General features: G+C 43.4%; 1 protein-coding gene across 2 annotated transcripts in view; it reads right to left on the bottom strand.

Moving 5' to 3' along the window:
• Nucleotides 1–23,205, bottom strand: part of PLCXD1 (phosphatidylinositol specific phospholipase C X domain containing 1) — a 332,120-nt gene that overhangs the window by 174,451 nt on the left and 134,464 nt on the right. For both annotated transcript variants that reach the window (XM_069636623.1, XM_069636624.1), the window contains one exon: nt 4,308–4,436. In XM_069636623.1, the coding sequence (XP_069492724.1) occupies nt 4,308–4,436 (129 nt within the window). The remainder of the gene's footprint in view (nt 1–4,307; nt 4,437–23,205) is intronic.

Here is a 23,205-nt window from a genome sequence, read left to right as displayed (position 1 = left end):
CATTGAATCACGCACCCTGAAATAAGAAAGCCACGCGACCCCTAAACCCACTGGAACTTAACATGGGGGAATCCATATGCAAGGGAGGGATTTCAAAATTGTATAGACTGTTACGGGAAGACCACCTGTCCCCACGCCGGCCCGAACTACATGTCCCATTGGGAGACATATCTGGACTCCAGTTGGATGATGTGGCCTGGATGGAGATTTGGGCGAGAAGCCGCGCCTCGTCCAAATGTGTGACTAACGATCAATGCGCACTGAAACTGCTGTTCCGGTGGTATTACCCGCCAGTGCAGATCCACCACTTCCAGGCTATAATCCCCCTACCTGTTGGCGGAATTGTGGGGCGCGAGGCTCGTACTTCCATATAATGTGGGATTGCCCCCTGATACAGACCTTCTGGGAGAATATTCCACAGGTTATTCATGAAGTTACTGGTAGCCGCCTGCCGCTGTGCCCAAAGACCTTGCTGCTTGGGGCACCATGTGAAGGGGGGTTACCCAAAATCAGGGAAGCAGGCAAAATTAAATAACCCAAATGCTGCTGGCAGCGCGCATCACCACCGCCCTGCTGCTGGAAATCGGCAGAAGCCCCAGACTTGGGGCGATGGTGGATTAAAGTCTGGGACATTAGCTGAGAGAGTTATCAGCCGCAAAAGAAGGAAAGCGTCACCAATTCCAAGAAATCTGGTCACCCATATTGGAATACGATCAGACGTTCCTGGCTCTGACCCTCAAACCCCGGCTGATACGGATATTCCTAGGCCCAGAGGGACAGATGAGAGGGATGACAGAAAGCAAGGGGAATGGGGTGGAGGAGGGGGAGTTATTGTAGTTTATTTATCATATACCTATTCAGAGGTTACTAAATGTCGGAGATAGAATGTTGCTGTTCCAGCTATGAAACTAGTAAAAATTATGTTTAAAACAAAAAATAATCTGAAGCCCTGGCAACCTTTGTTCAGGCAAGCGTATAGGACATGTGAACTAGTTGCAATCAACAAGAATTAGATTTTAAAGACAATAGTAATCAAATTCTGGGTATGACTACCAGGGATATCCAGACTGTAAATCTCAATACAAGTGGGCTAACCACAGTACAAATAATAATGACTGGTTGTACACTCTATTGAGCAGTCAACGTCTCAAAAAGAGGGTACAAGAAAGAGAATCGAAAGTTTAGAAGCTATTTTGTGAATGGTATGGATGTAATCAAATCTACTTGAGCAAAGCTCCAGATAAGATTTTTTGAAATGTTAATCCCCATTGTTTTTTTCTTTTACAGTTGGGAGGAAAGTAAAGTGAGTCCCATTTCCAATGGGAGTATTTTATTATTGGGTAAACATTTTAACTGGAAAACAGAAAAGGGCTTGTAATAAATATTACTTTGCACCCAGCTATTGATGCACATTAAGATATGCGTTTCGCCTCTTCCAAATCAGGCGGTAATAATAGTAGAGTTTTGTCATGTAGCGCTACGTGTACTACTGGTCCAAACATCTCCACAGAGATATTCGAGTTAAAGCAGATGGACAAGCTCCTATGTGCCCATTTCCTATTTTATTAGGAGTATTTTTACTCCCCATTTTTCAGCTTTGGGAGGATTTGCTGTGCTCAGGTATCAGGACAGGTACCAGGGCTGGAACTAGAGCTTGGGTTTCCAGGTTACAATCTGGTGTCCACTCTGCTCATAACACCAGTCTTTATTGTGTAGCCGAGCTGAGCTTTCTATGTTGTTGTGCACCATCACCATAGCAGATGAATTCTAGCAACAGCTTTCACGATGAACAGTTCAGAGGCATTTCCAGAAGAGCACCAGTTATCCAGTATTGCTGAATCCCCCCCCCAAATTATAAATTCAGGATCACAAGTCCAAGAATACAAGAAAGTACATGTCTTTAATGGATTTGGGGGCTGCTGGTGAATACAGTATAGAGTACTGTACATGCCAGGACCAAATTTGCAATGTGACTTTTGCACAAAATAAAGAAAAAATGATTACTCCAGTTTCTTCTCCGTATCCTGGGCAGGACATATCTTCCCCCCCCCCCCCCCAACAGCTCCAATACAGTGTCCCTCAAGGTTCGGTGTTGGGCCCTTTGCTTATCTCGATCTACACCATTCTGTTTTTCCTCAATCAAATAGTTTCATCTTTTCTCTCATTTAAATGTGGACAATTCACAAATCCTTTTCTCCTTCTCGACATTCTTGGATTCTCTTCATGCCTCTGTTCCTTCCTGCTGTCCAAATTGTGGATGTGCTCCAACATTGTTCACCTCAAACCCTCTAAAACAGAGATTCTCTACTTTCCCTCTGCTTCTCCCACTCCCCTGCCCCACTGATTTCCTTCTGGTATTTGCTCTCTCCCCCTCTTACCTTTCTCGTCCTCTGCCCACAATAGTGAAGTTATTTTTGACTCTTCACTACCCTTCGCCTCGCAGTACTCAGATGGCACATACCAGACACTTTCCTATTTTTGATGTACCAAAATGCAACCTTCCTTTCTTTCCATTCGGCTAAACTCTCCCCTCCTCGACTGGGCTACTGCTCTGCCCTACTCTTTGGTCTACCCTTCTCTCGCCATACTCCTCTTCTTTCCGCATTTAATTCGGCTTCTTTTTCTACTTCCTCCTCGATCGTCTATTAGATCAACTCTTCGTTATGCCTAGCTTCCTGCTTATGATTCTTTGACTCCTCTCACTTTCTTTGTATTGTCTTAAATGCTACCATGGCCTTGCTCCTCTCTATATTGCTTCTCTTATCTCACCATATTCTCCTTTAAGCTCTTAGTTTTGAACACCATCTTCTCAATACCCCTAAACGCCACATGCTTCACGCTTTCACTTTTTTCCTTCTTGCCCCCAGTCTTAGAATGCTCTCCCACCTGATATTCACGATGCCACGCTCTTCACATTTTTTGTTCCCATCTAAACATGCATCTTCTTCCTTCTCAATTGCCTGTTTAAAACCTTCTGTTATGACGTGAACTACCACTGCCTGATTTTTTGTTACAGCACCTTGGCAAAGTGCTCTATAAATTAAAACTAATACAAATAAAAACAAATACAAACTGCTTTCATAATCATGCAAATTGGGTGAAAGCACAATCTTCTGGATACAGTTTAATATATTTGCAGATTTATAATCTACTGTACAAACAATTTCTCCTAATGGTCTACATAAATTATGCCAATGTTTCATTAAGGTGTTCAATACAAGGATAAACATGTAGACAATTCAATCAGGAGGGTCACCTAGATGCGAACGCCTGTTTCACATACCACAAATTAGTCCATCCTTAACCCCTTTCCCTACACCCTATTGCCCACTTCTGTAATCTTAGATTCTTCTTCAACCACTGATCGTTCTCTGACTTTTCTCCCGTCATCTGCATGCAAAAGAAATTCCCAGTGGAAACAACTTCTCTCCCTTTACTATGCCCTCAAAGCCATGATCCTTTGCCGATTATATCTCCCAATCTCCCCAACTGTGTTCTTCAGTAGGCAGAATCCCATTTTAGGATCACCACATTCCCTTATTCATATTTATCATCATACTCCTTTCATATGAAGGGCCATGGCCTCATTCCTCCTTCCTCATAATGTTACCTGGGACTCCGATTGCCTTCCTTTCCTTCCCCAGGTCTTATAGAGCTCTCTTTTTCAGCACTCCTATGTGGATGACACCCCATGATCCACCACAGCCCTCATTTCACCCCTTACCTTTAATCTTGTCACATTGTATTACACAAGACTCATCACCGACCGTAAAGGCATCCATCCCTCCTGCTCCCAGGCTGCCTTTATGTTTACTCAGCACTCTGAAACCTCTTCCCCACAGGTTAGCCCACCATTTCTTCCTTTTCCAATGTACTTCTAGAGCTTCCCTTTCCTTCTACTCCCAGTCTACTGTACCACCAGAGTCCTCTTATGTTACTTCGTGTTGCCCCATATCTTCCCTCCCTCTTCAATGGGCACTCATTGGGCCAATCACTTGCCCATTTTGATTCAATATCTGCCTTGAATCCACTATGCTCTCTTGTATTGCTGCCCTTTATTCCTACACCAACAAATCACACTAGTCTTCTTGCTCATGCGCACATATATAACCGAGGTCTCTTCACCCTCAACTTTTCTATAGCCATTGTCTCTTCCCTATGACCTACTTAGTTGTAGGTACTTCTCTGATTTCTGTCCAAAGTCTGATCATCTGATTTAGCTTTCCTTGGTTCACACATTGACTATTTTAAAAGGAGGTGAGTAGCGTAGACAATCATAGACCAGAGGAACTAAAACATATACGTACCTCTACGGTCATAGTTGTAAACAACATATGAATGAAGTAGAGATTTTTGGATGCGTCATCTGGCTTATGAGCAATCCTGAGATCTAAATATCGAATGCCGCTATCCAGCTGCTCGGACACACTTAATTCCTGCAACAAAGAAAACAGAAGCATTCTGATAATGCAAGTAACAGATGAAAAATACAAGTTATATATGTATGTTATGGGCAGTTGCCAATACTAAATCTAGAGTGGTCATGCTGGACAGGGACTGCAGAAGGGGAGGTAATGGGCCATATTTGGTCTGGCAATCAATCAAATGGTGCGTTAAAGACAGTTAAAAGACCTAGGTCCACACAGACTCTAAAGTGTCTCATCCTCTAGGTCTTGTCGAAGTTAAGAACAAGGAGGTATTTTCTGATTATCAGATCGCTGTGCCTTGGAGAGAAAGCAGGTGAGGACTTTTAAGACGAGAAAGAGTCTTTTCTCCTTGGATCCATTTGTGATGAATGGCAGGACTCTGCTTTAATGCGCAAGAAATGAAATATGTGCTATTCAAAACGTGTGAACTAGGAAGATCTGTACCTGGACTTGTGGAAACTGACAAAATCCATTATTGGACATGTATGTGACATATGAGGTCTATTACTGAGAATGTGAAAGTTCACAATCTGAGTCTGTAAAATAAACCCCAGAAAAGCATCCGTCAAAAAACGATGCATCACATTAGGTGAGTTTATTCACTTCTCAATCAGTAAAAAAAAAAAAAAAAAGACAATGGCTTTTATGTTCAACTGATGTCATGATTGGAATCCAAGAAGGAATGGACACCAGAGTAAGGTCTATAAACCATCACTTTTATAGGAGGACATTTAAATGAGGACAATTCCACTTTGTGTTTTAGCCATGCAGGGGGCATTTACCAAAAGCATGGTCGCTTAAAACACACCCCCTCGGCACCCCCCTCAAACCTCACTCTTTACATTCATATGTTAGGTTCCATAATCCTAAGAGTTTACTGTTCGGACAGTACGATATATTTCACCGTCATATTGGACAATGTTTGGAAAAAAAATACCTGATGTTTTTAAAGCACGTTATTTTTAGATTTTAACTCATCTCCCCATAGGGAAGCCATATGCCAATTATTGAAGGCATCATGCATTTCCTACTCCTGGTCTGGAGCAGTTAGAAAATGCTGTTAACTTCATGAACGCAAATATCAGTGTTTGGGCTTGTAGATGTTAACAATAACGGATATAGAAATTTCAAAGCTACCAGTGTCAGTAAATGGACATGCGCTCGTAATGCTCTTGGCAGACACATTCTCAAACCCACTTTCAGGTGTTCATTAAAGCAGATATAATTTTGACCAATGTGGTCAGTTATCTGGGCTTGACGCCAAATACCTCCAATTTGAGGTTTTACTTGAATCCTATGTTTCAGAAGGCCTAAAGAATACACCAACTCCCAAAGGTAGTTCAAGTGTTTTGATTTATTCAAGGGGCTCTCTAAGGGCCATCCCTCTCTAAACTGGGGATAGGCACACCCTCCCTAACACCAAGTGACCCTCAACCACATGCCACTAGAGATCAGTAACCCTTACTATCGAATAGCTGTCAAGCGGACGTGAGGTCATCACACATCAACTGAGGTAACCCCAAACTTCATTCAAATCGAGGATCGTTGGGGGGACTAAACCGATCCCAAATCAAAGATCCTCAATATTGGTTCTCTCATGACTTGACTAAGGAACATCTTTGTAATCTTATTAAGATATATCTCCAATGACATATTGCCGGACATGATCATTGTCTGACATTAGGAACTGTGTCGTGAGATGCCAGATTATAGTATCTCCTAATTCTTTGTTTATCTGAGCAGCTGGTGCCTAGTAGGCTGGAATGCGCATGGCTAGTCAAAGTATCCACTCCTGGCAGTTTGTATTTTGTCATGTATTGTATGTCTAATGTCGGACAAAGTTCACGTCCTGCAATAGGTCATTGGAGAACTTGATCAGGGTACTATTGCAATTATCATCATATGAAGTGAAATCATATACAAACATACACACACACAATTTAGATTAAAGTAAAAAAAAATCTTTGAAAACTTATTTTACACTAAATACTAGGATTACAAAGACTTTGTTTAGTCATGAGAGAAACAATATTGAGGATCTGTGCTTTATGATATAGAAACAGACAGTGAAGGCCTAAGAACAAATGCCCCAAATATCCATCCCTCTCTGGGAATCATCTAGGTGGCTGGAGGTATGGCACTGTAAACTAAAAGTGAATAGAGTAGTGCCCATATGAGAAATGGATTCAAGGGGCAGAGGAGTGCACATGTGAAGTGTGCATATACAGCATTAGATAAGATGGTAGATGAGCTTTATCGAAGGCTGGGTACCTTAAAGACAGTATGCAGTGTGTGGGCCTTATTCGGGCTGGTCCAAGAATGGAGTCATGGTCTGCATCACTGTTAGTCCATGGTTTCAGAAAGGAATGGCGTGATGCTGGAATTAAAGCATCAAACACCACAGGCGTTAGAGCCACAGCGCCGTCAGGATTTTGGCCGAAATGGCAGCATAGAGGGAGGTGCACCTAAAATAGGGCATGGAGCTTACCTCATTAGGCTTGTTGGTGCAAGAAACCATGGGGTCAGTCACAGCATGAGCGAGCGCGGGTGAGGTGCTGGAAGGCGTCGGTCTTCTGAGAATCACATCGCAAAATGGAGTTGTGCCCAATACATAGGACTGCGCATGTGTCGGAGAGTGCAGGGGCATATATCCACACATGCGCAGGTAAACGCCGTCGGCCTCATACCGAGGGGCACTGGACTGTGCATGTGTAGGAGGAGCAGTGGCTTGTCTGTACACATGAGCAGTTCGTAGTGTGTGTGCCATCGGCATGGGAACCCGGAACGCTCAATAGCAATGGGGGAGGCTGATTGGAATGATCAATATGGATGGGACAAGATGGAGGGAGGATAGCCATAAAAAAGTATAGACCTGGCCAATGGTCTGAGTGCGCCAGGGACATGTAGACCGGGAGAGGTATGGATTGGTGAAGCGGGGGGGTGTAAAGTCCCCACTGGGCCGCTCTCGCATCCCCCCTGGTATCAAAAGAGAATGTCTTGTAGTACCAGATATCTCCTGGCCGGAATGGCTGGATGGCATGGAATTGTCTGGTAGTCATCAACAACCCCCTATGTGTGTTGATTCTGAATGTTGCACAATAGCTGAGTGTGAAGTGGCACAGAGCCTGAGTCACAGCAGTGCAGGCTGGCAAGGGAGCCTGTGTGATGTTAGTCAATTAGAAGGGGGATGATGAGAAGGTGCAGGTCCCAACAGACATCTACCAGAGGGCAGAGTGCCCTGGGGTCATGCTCGATTCATGTTTAAGTGCCAAATGGATGTGCCTCATTAAGGCCCGTGTTTATGGATTTGAGTTTGAACATCCACCAGGCTTCTTTGAAATTAAGGGAGTTGAGAGTTATTGATGTTAGGTAGTTTATCCACTACCCACCATAAGAGGTTATCAGGACCATGTGGATATTCCAGAAAATGTGGTACAAGGGGTGCTGTGAGGTTTTTACATCAGATTCTTGATCTGTGCTCACGGATTCGTTTATGGATGGGTCTGGAGGTTTGGCCCACACACACCGAAGAACGCAGGGGCATTCGATGATATAAATCACATTGAATGATTTGCAGTTCGAAAAATAACGTAATTGCCACTTTTTGCTCCCTATGGAAAATGAAGTCATTTTGCGTGTGAATTTGCACGCTGTGCAGCTCCCACATGGGTGATGACCCCTTATTTCTCTTAGGTTCCATAATGAAGATCTTGTACTGCTTTTGCTCATTCTTGCGTGTGTCAAGATATCTTTGAGGTTCTTTGATCTCTTCTGGGTGTTGGTTCATTAGGTAGAATGAGTTGAACTAATGGGCAGAACTTCAAACCTTTAAGTTTGGTGGTGCTAGGTCCAAAGGTTGTCACGCAGGTGATGATCTCTTCTTCAGTGGCGTCATGGTTTTTGGAGGTCAGTAGTGATTCTCTAGGCGTGAATCTGGCCCTCTTTTCTGTATTCCTTAATAGTTTTTGGGGGTATCCTCTTGCTCTCAGTTTATTGTGTAGTTTGGAGGCATGTGTTTTGAATTCCCCAATGTCAGTGCAGTTCCTGCGGATTCTCAGAAACTGCCCGTACGGTAGGTTGTCCCGGAGGTTTTTGGGGTGAGGACTTTGATCGTGTAGGATGGTATTCCGGTCTGTTTCCTTTTTGAATATTGTACATTCAAACTTGTTGTTTTTCGGTCTGATCGCAAGGTCCAGAAAGTTTATTTCCTTCTTGCTGTGGTTCATGGTGAACTTGATTTCTTCAGTACGGCTGTTGATCCAGTTGAAGTCAGTAAGAGTGTTGTTCTCTCCCTTCCAGATGAAGATAATTGTCAAGACCCTCGACAAAAACCCCCTCAAGCAAACCCGTTGGCCAGGTGGAGTCAGGACTCGTGCCTCTAGAGCCTGGCATCCTCTTCAAAAGCCCTCATGGGGCCAGACCTGGCGCCAGGCTCATACACCATGAACAACAATGTGCTTGGAAACTACTTTATTGTATTGTCAGCCAACATGGAGGCATCCACATAGCGTGGTTCGTAAGAACCAAGCTATGCGGTCTAGTGTTTTGGGTGTGGCAGGCCTGGAACTACTTTCCCTGGTACTACTTTACCTGTGCTATATAAACCACACCCTGACTGCAGAACATGCTTCGTGTTACTTTGCAGCTTGCAACGTGACGCTCACCGTGTCCAGCTATCCCCTCGAACCTCGGAGAAGCCGAACCTGCAAGGAGACCAAAGGAACATCATTAGCAGCAGCAGCATCTTACCTGCATTCTTCATCTTTAAACACTCGCAGCTACTGAGAACAGCTTCCTCGAATCTGCACGCCTCCCGGACAGAACGACCTGAAAGAGGAAGATCGAGGCAACATTAAAGAAAGCTGTAGAGACATTTACAAATTACGAACTGCTCAAAAGGCTTACCTGGCTGGTCGTCTCTCAGCTGGCACCAACTCCGGACATTCCACTCCCGCTGAAGAACACCACGACCTACAAGGAAGGAAAACACAGGTTAGCAAAGGCAAGACTTTGCAGCGCTGCGCATAGTGCTTACCGCATCATAGCGCTCTTAATGCGCCATCATTTACCAGCGGGGCTCAACCAAGCCAGTTTGCCGCGCTGAAGCTCCGCATACCTAAGGGAGAAAAAAAAAAAAAAGACATTTTAAACAAAGAAAGGCATGCAGGATAGCAAAAAACTAAAGAACAGCAATAAAACCTACCTGAACAATATCAAACGGCCTGGCGTCAGTGAAGTAACTGGACCGCACTCGCCCATGAAAGACAACGCGTCCCTGCAAAGAAGGCAGGACGGAGAGCACGCCTAATTCTACCAGAAGGTGAGGAGAGGGCACCAGAGGGACTGAAAGCATACGGGGTGGAGGGAGGATACTTACCCCAGTCGATTAGTCTTGAACACAGTCCTCCTGTATTTTCAGGTAGAACCTTCCCCGCAGACCACCAGGGCAAAGCTGAGAAGCATACTAGCGAGTAACCCAGCTGGGTGGCGTCCCTGTGGATACCAGGTGAGCGTAACAATAATGTCATCTATGTAACGATGCCACAATATCATGCTGTCAAGGAAGGGATTGGCGATGTTTAATACATAGTTGTGTTCATATTCCGCCATGAATATAATGGCCATACTTGGGGCAAACGCTGCACCCATAGCAGTACCGCAGATTTGCAGGTAAAAACTTCGTCAAATTGAAAGAAGTTGTGGGTGAGAGCCAGTTCCAGTAGTTCTACTATAAAGTTAGTAGGGACTCTTTTTGGGATCATGTGGTGAGTGAGATGTTTTCTAATACATTCAACTGCTGAGTCCTGGGGGATACTTGTGTATAGACTGTTGATGTCCATGGTAACAAGTTGGTCTTCTGTAGTACTTAATGGCTGATTTTCAAACTTCAAAATGGTTGCCATAGTGTCTTAGGTAAGTGGGAGTTTTTTGACCAAGTGGTTTAAGAAAATAGTGAATAAATTTGCAGATCGGTTCAAGGACCGAGCCGCATCCCGTGACAATAGGTCTACCAGGGGGAGATGTGCGTTGTTATGCAGTTTCAGGAGAGCGTAGAAAGCTGGGGTTCTACCTTCGGAGGTGTTGAGATAAACTTCATCTGAGATCCAATTGTTCCCGGCTGCGAACTGCATTACCTCCTGTATTTTCCTCTTGATGTCCCCTGTCGGGTCCGTCCTTTGTTTTTTGTAGTTCCCTTCATCATTAAGAAGTGTCATAACCGTTTCTTTATATTGGTCCTTGTTCTGGACAACAATCCTTCCTCCCTTGTCAGCAGATTTAATTACAAGGGATTTGTTGTCCGCTAGTATCTTGAGGGCTTTTCATTCTCCCAGGGTAAGGTTCTCTCTTTTTAAAGTACAGCTGTCTTGTTCTTTCCTCATCGCTTCTTTGACGCATTTCTCAAATGACAGGATGGAAGGAGGCATTTCATTATCCCTCGGATTGAAATCTGATTTTATCCTTAGTCCGGAATCCTCCTGCTGGGTTGGATTGGTTTTCTCACTGAAGTAGACTTTTCTGTGAATGGTTCTGTAGAAGTTGGCTAGTTCTAGGTCTAGTCTAAACCAATCAGTGTGATTGGTTGGCACAAAGGAGAGACCTTTGGCCAACAGGGAGTTTTCATCTTTGGTAAGGATGATCCCCGACAGGTTGAAGATAGGTATTTCCCCAACTCAGGCTGTAGGTTGCGCGTTATCTGCACAGTTTCATTTGGGCAAAATAATCCTGTTATGTTCAGCGCCTTAAATCACGGTCATACCGAGGATGGGAAGCTCTCAGAATGAGCTACTCATCTACTTTGAAATCAGCCATGTCGAACTCGACCATCATTGCACCTAAGGCGAAAGTAAGGGCTCCTAGAAGTCCAAAGCCTACTATGCTTAAATCTTTTGCCGAAGCGATTGTACTTTGCCTTGTTGCATTCTCGGGTCGGTGGATGTTCGCTTCTCACCCTTGGATCCTCCCTCTTCCGGGTTCAGATCCAACTGTACCGTTTACCTCCCTCGATCAGATTCACTATGTCTTTCAATGCAATTTTGTGGTGACCTTAGCAAATCTTCATACACTTCATTGTGGACATCCCTTTTCAACAGACTATTTCGGGACTTCAGACTTCGCCCCCTCTTTCGGATTCATTCTAGCCAATCGTGCCCTTCTCATTCAACTATTACTATGTGCAATTAATTTCCATTAGCTTCACAATCATCGGTCAGTGAAAGACTTCGACTGTACAGAGGATTTTACAAGACCCCTGTATGACCACTTTGACCCCCCTTCTCGCCTTCCAAAAGCCTTCTGGTTATGGTAGTTTCAACAATCGGGTAATTACCCAGAGTTTCCTGAGTGAGCACCCACGTGGTGCCGGACTCCTATGTTGCTGGTTTTCCCCCCTTTTGCATCAATCGCTCTTTATGCTTTCACAGTTAAATTAGCTGCTTGCTACTTTTAGTTCAACACAGTTCGGTGTCTTATGGACTCTACCCTCAACTCGCAGGCTGTGATGAACCGCTAGGCTTTCTCTCTCTTTGGAATCAATGTTGGTACCACAGAGACGAGCATCTCTCCCCAGCTTAGTTATCAGCAGAGGAGGGTCTTGTGTACCGTTGACATCTGGTGCAACACACGCTGGCTACTGTTAGTGGTCTTACGATTCCTTCTGCAGAGGTTTCACGGGCCTTGGTCAGAAAGGGCAAGGTCACGTCTCTCCAAGTCACCCTCTCGGTATGCGCTGTCTTTCTCCTCTTTCTGGATGACAGACCCCCGGGGACTAGTCAGGGAGACACCTTCATGTTTCTCACAGAAGCAAATCAAAATCTTACCACAAAAACATTTAGCACCAAAGGCCTTATGAAAATACTACTCTTAACCAGGCTACACCCATTGACCTAAAGACTCCTGGAGCCCAGCGACCAGGCAGGAAAAACCCGATTTGTAAAGTCACAATGCACTCTCATAAATAAATCATTGACCTTTGCCAACTCCGACCCACCGGACTTGCAAACAACTCCAGCCGTTGCTGCTGCTAGTGAGCAGGGAATGAGCCAAGATGTTGTGTGCGTAACTGTCCAGTATCAGGCACAGCATGTTGATTTTTTTTCGAGGAGTGCAACAGTGCACCTGTCCAGCAACTAATTTGGCCAAGATGTTGAAGCGACTTAATATTAATGCTTCTCGTTTACACTTTAAGATCTCGTTTACACTTTAAGATATGTGCTAACAGCAAATCTTCTCTGCCCAAACCTCAAAAGGTGAAGAAAAAAAAATATTAAAATCAGAAAGTCCCCCCTAAATCGCTGTCGCAATTTTATTCGGTCTTTAACATACACGGTTACCCAAACGCAAACTTGTAACTAAATAGCAAAAAAGTAGGTCAAGATGGCTAAAGCAAGAAAAGCGTGACAAAGGCTAGGTTAAACACAATGCCAAAATCATTGACGTATAAACCGTTAGACGACCTAATACAGGAAGTCGAATACCTGGACAATAAAAATAACCCTCATGAGCCGCCTTCTAATATTGAGCTATGCGCTGTAGACAAAGAGGAAGTAGTGACAAGCTCACATGCTGATCCATTAAAAGACTTCGAGGCACCCAATCATCCATTCCTCACAGAGCAACAGAGAATTAAAAACGGTCACATTTCTTACAACTGGAAAACCCTTAGAAAACCTAACTATGCAATTACCTACCTGGTTTATAGGTTGCATGAGACACCCCAGAACAGGGCGACTGGAAGTGTTCTACACAATCATGCCCAATTAGAAATGCTTCCGAAAAGACTTAATGTTAGTCAGGAAGTCAGTTTGAACCAACATTAAAAAAACCATCATTGTCTGCTACTGTTCTTCTGAGGAGGTCATTTTCAAACGTACACTAAACACAACAATCGATCTTCAGTATACGATCACCCGACATATCACAGGTTGAGTTTATAGATCACAATGACTTAACACAGGCTAGGCTGTGGATTAGGTCCGGTATAGTGTTAAATACTATATGGAAAGCAAAATTAGATCTCTGCCGTATGGGTTTTATTTTAAAACATGAACAAAGTACGAGCAGTAGATGACCAATTAGAAACTCGAACAACACACACCTCGGGTATATGCTCAAAGCCAATGTTAAGAATCACCTGTACCAGAGGTGTATTTGATCATGGTCGGAAAATTACCCTAGGCTCAGTACCTACTCACACTCTTCCATGGCATAACAGAACCCTTTTTCCAGCTGAGGATGCAGTGGATGTATAACAATCAATTATTGTGAAGCTGTCTAACTGCAAGCTAGCCAGCTGGAACACGAGAGGTTTTAAGCACTTGCTAGGCTCAGTACATAACCCTCTTACAACTTTGACATCATTTTATTACAAGAAACAGGTTTGTTAACTATGGCATGGGTACAGTATATCCTTACTCCCAGTGAAAGCGCCAACCAGAGGTTGACCGTCTGCTGGTCTGATGGTAACAGTAAAAGCAGATCTGAATCATATTCTGGAGCCATGGGCCACGCCAAATATTTACACACAATTGGTCAGAATAAGGGCTCCAGCTGGCAATCTTGCAGTATTGAATATTTATTGGTACCATGTTGGGGTATCAGGTAATATTGTCCCCATATATATGGTCGCCGTAAATAATATCGCCGGGAAAAGGTTGCAGCGTTATTATATGGGTGACCATATATATGGGGACAGGGGCATATGTCCACCGCATGTTCCATGCAATAATGTCGCCAATAATTTTTCGCCGATATTTGAGATTTTTGTGGCGACATTATTAAATGGAACCCATATTAGCATATCTGAGAGTACTTTTTTCCAAGATTTATATGATATGATATATGATTGTTTATTTGTATAGCGCCTATACACAATGTGTTTCAAAGCGCTTCAAGGCAAGGGAGGGAACAAGGGAAAATACAACCACATTCTTACAGGCCATGAACAGTAAGGATGTGAAATTAACTATCGTACTCGGCCTGACGACATTTCAGATAGTGCAAGAGCCAAAACATAGATAAGGAAGGGAGGGGGAGAGGGGGAAGGAAATGGAAACAGACCGGCGACTACCGTCCTAGGCCTGACGACATTTCTGGTAGAGCCGGAGAAAAACAAAAGGTGAGGGAGAGGGGTGCAGAAAGGGAGGGGAGGAACAAAACAAGCGACTATCATACTAGGCCTGACGACATTTCAGATAGTGCTGGAGGGGTGGCGGGGAGGAAATAAACAGTAATGGGAGGGTGGAGGAAACAGACGAGGTTGCTATCATATTAGGTCCAGGGACAATTCTGATAGAGTAAGTGCATAGAAGAAAGTAAGGGGAGGAGATAGGAAAAGGGAGAAGGGAAAGGAGGAGAGAAAAGAGTAAGCAGTCAAAAAGAGTGGAGAAGGAAGAGTGGAGAGCGAATACAATTTCAGAAGTCAGTATTAACACATAATGTTGCAAGCCAGGATACAAGATGAAGATGGGAACATCATGATTCAGGGCCACCATGAGTACAAGATGCAAAGGAAGTCCAGCATGAGAGTTGAGAAAGAGTGACGCACCGTGAATGAATGAAGTCCATAAAAGTCAAATCCAGCATTGGCCACAAGACAGTGATGGTGAAGGAAGGCACCTGGTGGGAAAGAGCAACAGGCTGGAAGGTACCAGGTGGGCGGGGCTTGCAAAGTGGTGAAAAAGAGCGGGAAGCAGGAAGGCACCAGGTGGGTGGGGCTTGCTAAGTGGTGAAAAAGAGTGGGAAGCAGGAAGGCACCAGGTGGGTGGGGCTTGCTAAGTGGTGAAAAAGAGCGGCAAGCAGGAAGGCACTAGGTGGGCGTGGCTTGCAAAGTGGTGAAAAAGAGCGGGAAGCAGGAAGGCACCAGGTGGGTGGGGCTTGCTAAGTGGTGAAAAAGAGTGGGAAGCAGGAAGGCACCAGGTGGGTGGGGCTTGCTAAGTGGTGAAAAAGAGCGGCAAGCAGGAAGGCACCAGGTGGGCATGGCTTGCTAAGTGGTGAAAAAGAGCAGCAGGCAGGAAGGCACCAGGTGGGCAGGGCTTAGCCCAGGTGACCTAGATCCACTTGCACCTGCTCCCCATCTGCAAAGGAAAAGAGGCTGGAGGGTTCCTTAGGTAGGGAAACGGAGTGGCAAGCATGAAGGCACCGGGTGGGCGGGTCTTGCTAAGTGGTGGAAAGGAGCGGCAAGCAGGAAGGCACCAGGTGGGCGTGGCTTGCTAAGTGGTAAAAAGAGCGGCAAGCAGGAAGGCACCAGGTGGGCGGGGCTTGCTAAGTGGTGAAAAAGAGTGGCAGGCAGGAAGGCACCAGGTGGGTGGGGCTTAGGCCAGGTGACCTAGATCCACTTGCACCTGCTCCCCATCTGCAAAGGAAAAGAAGCTGGAGGGCTCCTTAAGTAGGGAAACAGAGCGGCAAGCAGGAAGGCACCAGTTGGGCGGGGCTTGCTAAGTGGTGGAAAAGAGCGGCAGGCTGGAAGGCACCAGGTGGGCGGGGCTTAGGCCAGGTGACCTAGATCCACTTGCACCTGCTCCCCATCTCGTTCCCATTTGGCAGGTGATTTGAACATACATTGCTTTTCAGATCATTAACTTAAGGCAGATGGCACGATACACAAGTGGCTAACTATGATGTTGGACAGACAATTGGCAATGTTAAATGAAAGGAGACATACCTCTGAAATCCACCATATTTGTCGACTGTAGTTTGTTCAATATCACTCGAGACTCTCGGGTACTTCCTCAATTGCACAGTGATAATGATTTATTAGTGATTAAATGGTCCTGTGCAACTTCATCAGCCGATTCCGAGCGTTACACGCCTGTACTGGATCGAGTGGTGCTAACAGATTTCGGTGGTCATCGGCTCTGCTGCGTGCACTTCAGCAGTCCCTCCGAGGGACCCCTGAGATCTTAATTTGGAATTGGGATGGATTTGATGGCCACTATGTGGCAGCCATGTTCATGTTTGTTGTCCTCCTCATTCAACCTAACATCTAAGTACAGGCAAAAGCATGTATTCAATCAGGAGGTGGTTATGATGAAAACTGAACTGCGTAGTTCCATCAGACGAGTAAAGCTTCTGCCACTAAATGAAAGGTTGGTGGTCACTCGAGTCCTCCAAATGAAGTGTAAGAATTGGCAGAAAGCTCATCGAGCAAGCATTTATCAAAGAGACTCTGAACTGATGCCATCGGCCATGGCCTCCAAGGAACGTGCAGACATTTGGAGAAGCGTAAATGCTACACATCACCTAACTCAGACTCCTTATAAAATTAATTCAGTCTCTAAAGATATGCCCCTCATATGGTGTCCAAATCTCATGATCGATTCCTTTGGACGAATGACAGTAATCTTTTGATTGAAAAGGCAGATACACTTTATCAAATAACACAGTTAAGCACCTCTCGTGCACCAGGCCCCAATGGACTTAAATGAATGTTGAACGCACATCCAGAGGAATGGGCTGCAGTGCAATTTTCCCAAGGGTCATAGCTCAAAAGTCCATTCCTCTATCTTGGAGAAAGTGTATCATTGTACCAATTTTCAAAAAAAGGAGACCAAGCATGCAAACTATCGTCCGATCGCCCTCCTGGATATTCCAGGAAAGATTTTTGCGAGATTGTTACTGAGAGACTTCTCCAGGTTGGTCAAGGAAGTTCAGGCTTTTGATGTGCATCAGATTGGATTTGTCCCAGGATTGAGTACTGCTATCAATCTGTTTGCACTATGGGGAATTGGGAGCTATGGACAACACACCAAGCAACCGATTTACATGGCATTAATAGCAGCATTCGATACCAACAAAGATATGGTTTGAGAAACTAAAGAAGGCAGATTGTCCCCCTCATATACTACACTTGATTTCTCAGCTGCACACCAACACCTCGATTCAAGTTTGCCTACTCTTGACTGTAAACTATATGAACCCATAATGACCAACCGCGGCCTTAAACAGGGATGTATACTAGCCGCCAACTTCTTCGTATCTGACATAGGACATGAACTTACATCAGTAATCACAGACCCTCCAAAAATTGGAGCATACCAGCTTCCATGGCTTTTGTATGCAGACAACTTTTTGTTATGATCTAAAACCCTGAGAGGATTACAAAACCTAATCACAACCTTGGAATCTTATGCTAATGATAATCAGCCAACTATAAACTTTAGCAAGACCAAGATTCTGATCTGTGGTAATACCAAAAAAAAGTACAAACTCCAATTATAATTGCCATTTTTATGGAAATATGATAAATACGCCAAAAGGAGTATTGCTACTTTGGCCTCAATACCAATGATCATCCCTCCGACTTGCGATACAAGCTGGAGCGAGCTGGAAAGGTTTCGAACCGCCCCAGCTCAAGCGACGGTTTTTCACCAAAAATATGGAAAATGTTCAATAGAGCCAGCAGTAAAGTTTTATAGACAAAAGTGGTCCCAGCTATAATGTACGGTGCGAAGACCAGAGCTTTCCAAGAAATGATTTACTCGACTAGTTGGAAGGCCCATTTTGGAAAACTGGCTGACTGGTGGAAGCAAAAGCAATGTGCATAATCCAACATGAATTGGGGTTGATGTCCCTTAGTGCAATATGCACTTGGAAAATGCTCAATTTAAGAAATGTGTCACGGATAACACTGAAGGATCTTTGCATTCAATCTCAGCCATTTATTTTAAAATCGGCAAGAGTGGAAAAACTGGCTTTGTAGAATAACCATATTTCTCCTGCTAGCTGCAGGTATTTCGTTAGAACTGTTGATAACAAATCCTGACAGAACAAAAAGATATCTATGGCTCTATAATTGGATTTTAACCCAACACTGTATGATGGCTTTACAAATTGTAAATTGCGAATCAAGTGTATGAATAGTCCAGGGCAAATTAAGATCCTAAATTAAGAACAATGTTTCTATGCTTCAGGCTTAATTTATGGCCAAACCGTGAGTTTGTAGGGCGAACAAAAGCAGCACACATTCTATGGGTATGTCGTTTTTGCAAAAATCCCATGGAACGAGACACTCACGGACCTCTTACAATATTGCACTGCACTACTTCGAAAAAAGGATTTTATCTAGAACGACTATACCAGAAGCACTCTTGTTACATATGAAATGTTATGGGTTAGCACTTCTAATGGGGATCGTAAATAAATATCACTGCAATGACATTTTTGAATTAAGATGACCATACTGACAAGTCATATTTTTTAAATAATTGTTAAAGATCAAAGTTTAGTTATATGGTTGAAACAGTATGCGCAGTCTTTATACTCTTGCCCAAATCCGTGTGATTTTACCATTGCAGAATAGTCCGCGACGGAAAAGTCTGCATGGGAAATGTACGCAACACAGAAATGTTCGTACATTTCCCATGCGGACATCCATTGAAAATCACACAGATTCAAACACACCCTCACCCCTCCCACCCACATGTACCTTTCCTTCAGACTCTGTCGCTGCAGTGCCGGTTCCCTTTCACTTCTGTGATCGGGAACTGGTGCTGCAGGGTCCTTTTCTTTTTTCTTTTCTTTGAGTGAGCTGTGGGGGTGTCCCCTGCAAACCCCACCTTCTATACTGTATAGTATAGTGAGCAGGGTGTTGCAGGGGACATCCCTGCAGCCCCTGGCTTTTTTTTTTTTGCTCTGGTGAGATGCAGGGTGTCCCCAACAATCCCCGCTCACTATACTGTTTCTTTTTTTTTAACCAACCCCACACCAAAACACATACAACAAAAGGTTCAAACTTTTGGTAGTTCAAACTTTTTGTGGTATGTGTTTTAGGTCTTTTGGTGGGGTCGGCAATTTATTTTCGGTAATTTTGTCCTATTCCCCCTTGCCCTACTTGGTTGTATGTTAGAGGTTTTGGACAACACTTTTTGTACTACCTTGGATTTTACACTATAATCTGGGACAAGAATTTTATTGAGTATTAAATGTTTTATGTGCAAATATGTAATTTAGGAAATTCGTTTTAAAAAGGTTTTATATTCTGTAATTGAATGTATGCATATTTAAGATGTGAATGTTAAAAGGTTGCAAGTCAACTAAAACAATAAAAAACATGTTTAAAAGAAACAAATTCACAAGAGAAAGTGTGAGAGAACAGTGAAAAAACCATTCATGAACTAGATTTGCTAAAAGTAGTCTCCAAGAAGTACTTTCAACAACTTTAATAAAGTGAACTGTTGCAGAAACCAGTACACAGGAGAAGGGAATCATTCTCCTGTACCTTATTTTTTATAGTGGTAGGGAAAGTATAGGCTAGTTTTGGACTGGACAGCTTTCTTTTGGGACTCACGGACGGCTGACAAGCATCCTAGTTAGTTTGGTTATGCAGGGAATCACCATGGCTTGAGGAAAAAGGCAGGCATTTTCATCTTTTCTTTAAATATCCTGTTTGGATATGAAATTAGCAGCCATCGTAAATTAAATTCTTCAAGGTACGATGCGTTCCATGATGACTCTCCATCCCACTTGTCAAAGTTAACAAGAAATGAGCAAAGGCGTCAGCAGCTAATCGAAAGGAATGACAAGTCATCCTTGAGGCACGATACCAAAAATAATTCCTCCTATCCAACCAACAGACTCGATAGTGCCAGACATGAAAGCCCGAACCATGGTTAGCTATATGGCCATGGAATCCAATTGGAGGATTGCTCCTTGATATCATGGAACACACAGGGCTTTTCTCATTTATTTAATGAATGTGAACTAAGGAAAGAATTGTTCAATAATTTGCCTTCAAGAAACGTGGCTCCAATGCACACCAGTATGCTTTCGGTTTCACTGTTCTATTAAAAAGGCCAAAAAGAACATCTTTGGCCACCCATTCTCTGGCCTTTTAACATTCATTCGAAACAAGGATGACTGGTCAGTAATTGATTCTATTGAGCCCAATATTTTCATCCAGGCCACCTTGATAAAATAGACGACGGAAAAAAAATGGCTAATGTGTCCATCTCTTGATCATAAATGTGTACTGGAATTCAGCAATGATTGCTTCGACTCACTTAATGGATTCAGTAATACAAATAATCGACGACCATTCTGCCAAATTTCAGGAAATCTATATCATGATATGTGGCGACTTTAATTCTGTCTGGGTAGATGTCCATGGATCACCCAGTGATATAGGTACAACTTAAAATTCCAACAGAGGGAAACAGTGGTTCAACGAAATGAACACCCGAAATTTTACCATGCTGAAGGGACAGACTATGGGCGACATCCCGGTGAAACACACCTGGGCGCGAATGGGTGTCAAGAAAACCCTTGATTATATCCAGGTATCAAACAATTTTACCTACAAGATCAAATGTTTCTATACAAAGAATCTAGGCATAAGCGACCACGATGTGATTATATCTACCCGGATGGAGCCTCTTAGCAAAAACCCCAATTGCTATACTGGGGACCTAGAAATAAATCAAGGCCTAAATCGCCTACGAATGACTAATAACATCAGATGTTTAACAAAGGCTTTTCAACTTGCAAACCAAAATGAATCAACTACTCTGGAATACGAAGCCTTACTATCAGACTTTCAAACAAAATCGAGTGGCTTCTGAGTAAATTATGAAAAGCCAATCTATCAATATTGCAAAATAATTGCTAACGCCAAGAGACAACTGCGTTATGATGTTAAACAAATTAAGACCAACAACATTAATGAATATATTTTTCTGAAAAAGAAACGTCAACAGCAATATCGGAACTGGATGAAATCATTTACGTTCCTCCGAGAACAAGAGCGTGCAAGATGATGCTTTTGCTGATTTGTGCCATCAAAAGTCATGAAACCTGGGCGATAATTAACACCGGCTCCTTATCCCAACAATTTCATCTAAGCATCGTGGTGGCGGCTAATGTATGGATGGATCAAAGTATTTAGCAATTCTTCGAAAACCACTATTACTTTCACCATAGACAATGCAATGACTTGGGATCCACCACCCTCGAAAGATGACATTCGAACTGCAATTTCAAAGCTGAGACATTCTGGTGCGGCCAGCCCTGACGGGATAACAAATATAATAATGCTGAAGAAAAACATCATTGAATGGTCCAGTTTCATCTATGTTCTGTTCGGTTGTATAGCATCAACTAGAATGCTCCAACTTCCTGGCAATCGGCGGTAGTTGTACCCATCTTTAAAAAATGTGACCGTTCAAATCCTAACAACTACCGGCCGATTGCCCTCTTAGGATGTAGTTGGAAAATGATTTGCATCTTTTTTGGAAGAAAGTTTATCCAAGTGGGCTTTGGACAACAATATGGTCGATACACGACAAACTGGTTCCACCAAGGGAGTCAGAGTAGAATTAAACCGATCACTTCTCTCGATCTTAAAACTTGAAACCCTACGTGACCACAAATCACTGTTTTTTGCGTTTGTTGATTTACAACAAGCGTTTGACAGCTTAAACAGATCATTGTTGTGGAACAAACTTAACCTCTGGAAACGCCCACCTGACTTACTCCAGGCTATAATGCTTTTGTACACAAAACACATCTATTCGAGTGAAAATCAACGCTCAAGGCGAATTGACTAACAAGATTCCTACAGAGAGAGGGCTCAAGCAAGGCTGCCCGTTGGCAGCAACAATTTTTCACTATACATATCAGATCTACTAGCTGCCTTAATAGACTGCCATTGTTTCCCCCCGAAGATCAACAGCCACCATCTTAGCTGGGTCACCTATGCAGACGACCTGGTGCTGATTGATCGCACCCAAGTTGGTCTTCAACGACTGCTCTCATGTTTAGAATTGTAGCTGAACCAAAATGACTTGAAGATCAATGTCGCAAAATCAAAAATTCTAAATCTTGGTCTCAGAGCAGGAACGAAAGGGAAGTCGTTTAAATGGTATGCTTCGGGTGAGAGTCTGGAACAGGTCAACAATATCCGTTACTTGGGGGTGTACGTGAACAACTCCATTAGAGAACATCGATGGGTTGTGGACTTAACCTCGAAAATCAACAGTTTGAAACTGCAAGGCACAAAATTGCATGCTGCCTATGGAAAGTTCTCGCTAAGTCCGGTAATTATGTTCTACCCTCAAAAAGTGGTCGCTTTTGCAACATTTGGAAGCGAGGCAGGCTTTATCATCAGCCATCACATCTGGCCTGTCCTAGAAGGACTATTTTGGTGAAAGGTCCTTGGGCTTCCTAACTGTGAATCTATAAAATACATTAGATAGGAATTGGGGCTCCAATCACTTTACTCTCATGTGATTTGGAAATCAGTCTCGCTACTGAGAAGAATATTGATGGATAACGCACTGATAGCGTTTGAAATACTAGAAGGTGCAACAAACACTTGCTTGCTGAAGTCATGGTCCAAGAAATTGACAGATCTTTTGATTGATGCTGGAAAAAGCATACAAATGCTGATGGAGAATCCATGTAAAGCAAAGAAAAAGCTAGCCCTTAGCGACTGGATTAAAACCATTGACCAAAGGGCAAGCCTTAAAACCAGTCTAGCTTTGATCGACGAAGCCCGACTTCTACATGAACCTGCAAAATATGTAATCAAATTTCCATCAAAATACCATCGCAATCAGTTCCTGAGATTTCGTTTAAATTTACTTCCAACTAAGGAACTATTATTTCGCAGACAATTGGTATTACTAACAGCAATTGTCGATTCTGTGAACAAACGGCTGAATGTCTAAAACATATAGTTATAGGCTGTCCAGCAACAATAACCCAAAGGTCAAGATTTATGGGGAAATATGCACCATTGAACAACATGTCTGAGTGGTGGTCATATTTATTGTCCGGTCGCAATTGT

The sequence above is a fragment of the Ambystoma mexicanum genome, chromosome 7p (assembly GCF_040938575.1).
Source record: "Ambystoma mexicanum isolate Mex_15411 chromosome 7p, UKY_AmexF1_1, whole genome shotgun sequence".
Taxonomy (NCBI): Eukaryota; Metazoa; Chordata; class Amphibia; order Caudata; family Ambystomatidae; genus Ambystoma; species Ambystoma mexicanum.
The sequence above is the reverse complement of the archived record's forward strand: the minus strand, read 5'-3'. Positions and strand labels throughout refer to the sequence as shown.